The sequence below is a fragment of the Anopheles coluzzii genome, chromosome X, assembly GCF_943734685.1.
Source record: "Anopheles coluzzii chromosome X, AcolN3, whole genome shotgun sequence".
NCBI lineage: Eukaryota > Metazoa > Arthropoda > Insecta > Diptera > Culicidae > Anopheles > Anopheles coluzzii.
Window position 1 is genome coordinate 117,171 of NC_064669.1, and position 7,361 is coordinate 124,531.

The 7,361-nt window shown below is 45.2% G+C and overlaps 1 protein-coding gene across 1 annotated transcript; it reads right to left on the minus strand.

The window, feature by feature from the left end:
- Positions 1-3,647: 3,647 nt before the first annotated feature.
- LOC120947476 (ethanolamine kinase) lies at positions 3,648-7,151 on the minus strand. The gene is made up of 4 exons (XM_040362842.2): positions 6,317-7,151; positions 4,860-5,290; positions 4,325-4,774; positions 3,648-4,261 (listed from the first exon to the last, which is right to left on the minus strand). Exons 1-4 carry the CDS (start codon positions 6,470-6,472, stop codon positions 4,186-4,188), a joined length of 1,113 nt encoding a protein of 370 aa, XP_040218776.2. The 5' UTR covers positions 6,473-7,151; the 3' UTR covers positions 3,648-4,185.
- Between the last annotated feature and the right edge of the window lie 210 nt (positions 7,152-7,361).

Below are 7,361 nucleotides of genomic sequence, written 5' to 3' on the forward strand. Positions count from 1 at the left end.
AATCAACATGGATGAAACATTTCACGCCTAAATGTATGTACCTAGCTGTCATCCTGTATGGTGTGATAACATTCGATGAAATGCCAAATTTTTCACGCACCCACGCCAATTTTTCACATGGTGTGAAAATATTTTGTATGATAGAAAAATGAAAACAGATTGGTTTTGTATGGATCTGTCATCGAATTTGGCTTCACGCTTCACGGCACAACACTATTTGGCGGGATGTCGGTTGCACGGTAACGCGAGACGGTCGATAGTGGTTAGCCAAAGTAATGGATGGGCGGGGGGCTATCTTACGCTAGGAAGCGGGAAGATAGCTTTATTAAAGTATGATTCTTTTTTATTTTTGCTTCAAATTGTCACTAATATAAAAAAAAATGCAATGCTTCCGCTATTACAGTCATCGACCGGGACGATTCTGAGTCATTAAAAGAAGAAAATACTGTAGAAAAAAAATGTGGAGGTGCAATTGATTTTGATTAGAGCTCTGGATATCTCTTTTTCTTTATTGTTTTTGTTTTCATTCCTATTTTGACACCGCAAACTTTTTTTCTTCAAATTATTCTATTACATTACAATAATGCAAATGACTGAGTGATTTCAGGATAGCACAATACTTTTGCAGCTTTGATGCACAGCCAAATGTATGAAAAAAGGGTCAAAATACCCCTACAACACGATTTGTTTTGTTTGTTATCTTGCGTCTGTTGATGCAAATGTTGTTAACGGCCTGCTCTAACTTCTCGCAACTGTTATTTTGAACCAGTGATGACTGCGTGCGCATAGACGGTACGGGTGTGATCCCAACCGAATAACGAAGCGTACGTATAAAATGTGACAAATTATTTTTTTGGATGTAATTTACTTTCGTTGCCACACACACACATCACACAACTGAAAGGGAAGAGCTATTCAAGGTAAATATATGTAATAAAGACTATCACTGTTACATAATGCGGAAATCATAAACAATCACCTAGTGACATCTATTAGAGGTTCCAAATCAAGTATGCAGCCTTTGCTGCTATTTCGGAAATGTGTCATCTGACTAAAATGTTCGTAGCACGTGGCTGTTGGGATGTAGAGAGAAATGCTGGAAAATCTTTCAGGTATTTGCTGTTTGCCTCTTACCTGCAGCTCCCAATCTAGCCTATCATTCGTTTGACGTTTGTCTGGAGCTCCTATAAAACCCTGCCAGACTGCCACATTATCGGACACAGTGCATCCTGTAAAAACCGATGGGAACAGTTTTTCCATCTTCACGATTCGCAGGACCTCCACCTCTGCTCTCCAGAGTACTTCTCTGCTTATCAAGGGTACACACCCAGAAGTAGTGGGGGAAGGAAGCGATGTACCATAGTTGATCGACCAAATCGTTTTCGGTCACATATTGGACTGAGAAACGAGTCAACGTTAAAAAGTCACTGAATCGTGCACTATAAAGGTCAAAAGCGGTATACAGCAATTATCCGTAGTACGCGATACTCGATATACGCGAATTTGCAGTACGCGATTGATCTAAATTTGACAGCTCCATGTGTTTTTTTGCCAATATTTTAATACTTTGAAATATTTTATGCTCTTTTTGAATTTCCTTAATGTTCTTTTTGCATTTTGCTTTAAATTTGTGCAAAAGATACCTGTTTTACAACAAACAACTTTAATGCAAAACTCTGTGGCGATATTTTTCAACCGACGAACTGGTCGTGTAAACTATTTTTCCATACAAATCCGCTATACGCGAAAACTCGAGATACGCTATTGCTCTCGGTCCCGTACGATAGCGTATATCGGATAATGACTGTACTATTAAAAAGTTGTGCTGAATAAATATTCGGTCATTGGAAAAAAGCAGTCAAAATGACTCATTAGCACAAACAGTGAAATCTCTGTAATATGTAGTCTCTTCAAGATGACTTGTTCCTTTAAGATGAACATTTTGATAGTCTCGTCATATTCCAAACAATTTATGTCTCTTCATGATGAATCTCTCCCTAAGGCGAATATTCTCTATGTTGCATATGCGATTTGACAATCTACAATCTCTACAATCGATTTGACGATTTGTCAATCCACAATCCACATTTTTTTTAAAGGTGTCCACACAAATATTGGTACAAGAATGCCAGATTTTTACCATGGTTTCTTGGATGATGTTGCTATGATGTCAACACCTTCATTAGTTTCTTCATTAGATTAATCCTTATAGGGACTTCCTAGTCACTTTCGGATGTAAACATTGTAATTCACCGGGTGCAAGATGTTAATCCACATCAATCTGATATTTAATTTCCATCATAATAATTTTTAATTTCTTCAGCATGATTTTCAACACATCTCAAGTTAGATTGAGTTTGGGAGATGTTTGTTATGTATTGAAAACCATGTGTTAAAACTGAAATATCATTTTGATACAAATAAACCATTTGCCAGTTTTTGAAAAACATGTTGGATGCGGTGAATAATTATGAGCACATCCAAAAGTGAGTTGGAAAACCCTGTATTGATATTTCACTGTACTTTTTGGATAGTATTCGTCATTCTCGATCCTATGCACGAGGTGGGACCATGATCATCATCATCTAAAGCAATATAAAAATGATAGCAATCTCCATAGTCAACAACATCAAATTGAGTTCACAGAACTACACCATACAGCCATTTTTAATTAACGTTATTTATTGCTTCTTATGCACTTAGTAAAACAAAACAAAAAACAAAACAGAACAGAACGAAAACGAATGTACCGCTAGAACTAACAAGCACACGTCTGTCCTCACAATGTGCATTGTAGGCTTGGGCAATTCGGTTCATTTCCATGAACGTGAACGTACTAGTTCTTTCATTCAGATGAACTGAACGTGAATCGCGATTCATTCGTTCATTTCAGTTGAATAAAATGTGGTAAATTGTTTTATTGTATTGCAAATTGTAAATTGTTTTGCATCTTGAAAATTATTAGGCAGACCAGGAAGATCCTTATTACGATTGGTAGGACGTTCTTTTCATGAACGTACTGGTATTACGGTTCACATTCATATTTGTATGGCGGGAATGAACGACCTAGTGTACTAGGACGTTCTTTATTTCGACGGATAGGTCGTTCTTTTCGTGAATGTCCTGGTCATACGGTTCACGTTCATATTTGTATGGGGAAAATGAACGACCTGGTGTACTAGGACGTTCTTCATTTCGACGTGTAGGACGTTCATTACATGGTCCTGGTATTACGGTTCACGTTCATATTTGTATGACGGGAATGAACGACCTAGCGTACTAGGACGTTCTTTATTTCGACGGATAGGTCGTTCTTTTCGTGAACGTCCTGGTCATACGGTTCACGTTCATATTTGTATGGGGAAAATGAACGACCTGGCGTACTATAACGTCCGTTATTTTGGCGGCGTTATTTAGGACGTTATTTTGGTGACCAACTCAGTGCATTATGATTTTTAAAGAATCGATGAACGTTGATTAGATGAACGTAGATCGTTCGTTCTTTAGGATGAATTGAATGAATCGTACAGTTCTGGTACTTGAGACACAACTCTAGTGCATTGATCTGTTAGCCGGTGTGTTTTACTAATTTTATTTTAAATCTCTCTCTCTCTCTCTCTCTCTCTCTCACTCTCTCTCTCTCTCTCTCTCTCTCTCTCACTCTCTCTCTCTCTCTCTCTCTCTCTCTCTCTCTCTCTCTCTCTCTAATTTGGTTGATCCGCTTCGATAACATACGACGTGACACATTCGTGGCTGGGTATTGAGTAGGGATCTAATGAGTCTTTCGTTTGCTTTGCTTTTACCCCGATCACAACCGCATCCAGCCAGAACGGACAACGTATGTGCTGCGCAAACGAATTGCGTTTTTTTGATTGTTTGTAAATCTATAAAACTACTCAACGAGAGTCTTGAGGAACGATCGCGTGACGTGCAAAACATGCTGTACTTTGCAGAGGCAATGACAGAGAAGAATTAGTGAGGATTTTAAAAAGAGTTTAAAAAGGGAATGATTGCTTGTGGACGAAGCAGATTAGGGGTGGATTCTTCAAACACGCAAACACACGGAAGGCGATTTACGGACAGCCTGCTGTCTGTGATGTAGGTTACACTGGTTTGTCCAGGGCAGTGAAGTTGGCTCGAAACCGGGAATACAATTCCAATTCCCCCGTTATTGCTTCATGTTCTTTAGTCGTCGTCGCAACGCAGTGCTAGAAAATTGTCCTTCCGCTGGCGATACTCGAGAAAGCGCGTGGCACCGAATCTGCAACGAGTAATCCGATAAGTGAAGGTGTGTGTGTATGGTGGCGCGAATGGCGTAACTTACTGCACAAAGTCAAAGTCGATGGTGGAGTGTTCTGCCTGTATGAGTGCCCATATCGACCAGAGAAAATGGGACGCAAGCGCGTACTGGTTCACCTGCACGTACAGCCTCTGGACGGCCACGTCCGTCACCGGCGTACCCTTGCCGTACTCCTGCAGGTAGACGCGCAGCCAGCGGCGTTGAAATTCGGGCGTTGGGTACCGGCCGTAGTCGATCTCGTCGATACCGGCAAACTCGGTAAAGTGATTGCCGATGTCGAATGCCTGATGGTTTGGACCGGCGTACTCGTAGTCGATGAAGGTGACGCGCGCATTCCGCTCGTCGTAGATCACGTTCCCGAGCAGCAGATCGTTGTGACAGAAGACCACCGGACTGTCGGTAGCCAGCAGTCGGCCATACAGCTCCTCAAACTCTTTCCGCAGCTGTGCCACGCTCGGGAACACCTTCCACACGCTGGGAGAGAGAGAGAGAGGGTAAGAGAGGAAAAACGGGTGAGAATTGCGGGTCCAGGGGTACGCACGTACGTGCTCTTTTATACCGTTCGTCCTTGTGCGGGTCGGTGAAGCGGTCGGGCACGAGCCGCAGAAATTGATCCAGCTTGGCCGGCAGGTCGGGCTTTGGGTTCGTCGGACCGTCCGGCTGCACCCGGTGCATCTGGGCCATCCGGCGGGCAACGAGCGGCCAGACGGCATCATTCTGGCAGGTGTCCGGTGTGAGCGTCACGCCCGGAACGTACTGATAGGCGAGTCCGTTCGCAAAGGTGGCGTACAGGGCGGGCGCGTACCCATGCCGGTGCAGCAGCTGTATATTTTCCGTCTCCTTGCGCCGGTCAATCAGCAGGTCTGTTTTGTTGCCGTACACCCGTATCAGCACGACGTCCTCCGGCTCGGGCGTCTCGGCCGTGTCCGTACCTTCGCTCGGTTGCTTGAAACAGCCGACCAGCTTGTTAGTGATGCCGTCGGTGAAGAGCTAAAACAAATTGAGTGAGATAAATCGAGCAATTAGATTAGGGCGTTACGGTCTATGGGAATGGGTCCATGGTAACACAAATAAAATTGTTTCTTTTTTTTCAGTTTTTTTTCAATTCAAATGCTAGTGCCCCAGCAGGTGCGATGCGGCCAAAGCTTATCAGGATGATTTTCCACTTGAGCATATTAAGATTCATCATCACCATTGTTGTCATTATCAGAATCAAGGGGGGGCAGTGTTAGGTCCTAATACCCCCCCCCCCCCCTTCCCCCTTTCTCTTTCTTCCTCTCTTTAGCAGCATCCTTGCGCAACGCGGGACCTACTTCTTGAGCAATTCAACCGACCGCCAACCGCTCTGGCAGATAAGCTCGGTCACCATGGGGGGGGGGGGGGGGGGGGGTGTCCACCGGCGAACAACAGCCACAGGGTAAATAGGAGGTAAACGTGTCGTGACGGCCGTAACAGATACGTCCGCGGCACAGTAACGACCGATAAGCTAATAACAATTTAATGACTCATTTCCAGTGCGCTCGACGTGCCGGATGAGGTAATACAGTCGGCAATGCGGTTCGCGGGTCTTGGCTTAATGCCGTAATGGCGCACAACGTGTACGTGCATTTCGAACTCGCACGGTTAGGTTGGGGTGCTAATGTTGGGGTGGGAAGCCCGCAACACCTAGCCTAAGGCTGCTCTCAAATCCTCTCAGACAATGTTTTTGTTGTCATGTTTGCAATGGAAATTGACACATCGAATTACAACCGCAGGGAAGGGCAAAGAATTCGCTATTGCTGCTGTTGAACATTTCGCAATCGCTCTGGAACGATCGGAAGTTTGGATGCCGATGCCCCAATCCGTTGCCCAACACGAGGAACACAGCCGCATGGGCCTTTCGTCAATCGAAGTTGATTTGACTTGACGTTCAAAATAACAAACTGTGGAACCTGTCCCAACTCCTTCGTCTCTCTCTCTCTCTCTCTCTCTCTTTCTCTCGCTCTCACTTTATCTCCTGGCGCTCTCAGTACTGACCTTAAATCGCACATTGTCCCGACACCAGTCAGGCCTGATAACCTTCAGTATCTCGGTGGCTCCTTCTACGACCGCCTGCTCGCTGACGACTAGCGACAGTTTTTGGACGGGTGGACCGCCACCGTTGGCGCTGCTTTCGCCGGTGATTCGTGACATTCGCTAAAACCTTTGCCGGAAGTCTCGTACCCGCGCTGGGCTCTCCTATTTCGCTCCTTCCTTTCCTCTCGGCAGGACTGTCTCCAGCACGGAGTTTGTTGTCCACAAATTCGCGCAGCTGCAACTCGCTCTTTGCTCAAAACCGCTCCCCAAGGGTTGGTTTTGGCACGCATCCAGCGTTTACACCCGGGTGAGTTGAGAACGGCAGTTGCTTGCAGAGAAAAATTGGAGCACCTTGCTCGGGCTGGTTGATTGAGTGGGTTGAGCAGCCGCGAACGTCCTTTAATTGCGAAAACATAAACACACACAGGTGCGCTCTTGCCCACACACACACACACGCACGCAAGCACACAATAAAAACACTCGTTTGACAGTCAAAACATCAAAACAAGCCCGGGAAATCAGGGTCTTAGTTTTTGCTCCTCCGCCTCTGATGTGCTGTTTGTGCGAAATTGATGTAATTTGTGCAATCTTTTTGGGGGGAGTTGTGCTGTCCCACAAAGAAACTCAGCCTTGGATTTTTTGTTACGGTTGATGTGTAAAAAGCGTGCAGTTCTTCGCCCCGGGTCGAGGAGTAGCAGCAGCAGCAGCAGCAGCAATCACAGTGTAGGGCGGCAGCACGTCGACTAAGCACGGCCGATCCGACCGCGAACAATATGCCAGTCGCACTCGAAGGCCTAACTCTCCCCCCCCCCCCCCCTCTTTCCCTCGCTTCCTGTCAGCTCCACCCTTCCTCTGCATACATACACACACACACACGCATGGTGTCACGGTGCGTGCGTGTGTGCGGCGTGTTGATTTGACTCCCTACTACTGCTGTTTCTATTGCTGCCGTTATACGTGTTTTTTTTTCAATCGCCTATCAAACACATCGGCTAACAGCACATCG

What these genes read in the sequence shown, in the direction of transcription:
- LOC120947476 (XM_040362842.2), bottom strand. Translation starts at nt 6,472, where the DNA reads ATGTCACGAATCACCGGCGAAAGCAGCGCCAACGGTGGCGGTCCACCC. An exon ending in GACCCGCACAAGGACGAACG is followed by an intron (nt 4,775 to 4,859) that starts GTATAAAAGAGC and finishes TCTCTCTCCCAG; the next exon opens with CGTGTGGAAGGTGTTCCCGA. An exon ending in ATCGACTTTGACTTTGTGCA is followed by an intron (nt 4,262 to 4,324) that starts GTAAGTTACGCC and finishes TACTCGTTGCAG; the next exon opens with ATTCGGTGCCACGCGCTTTC.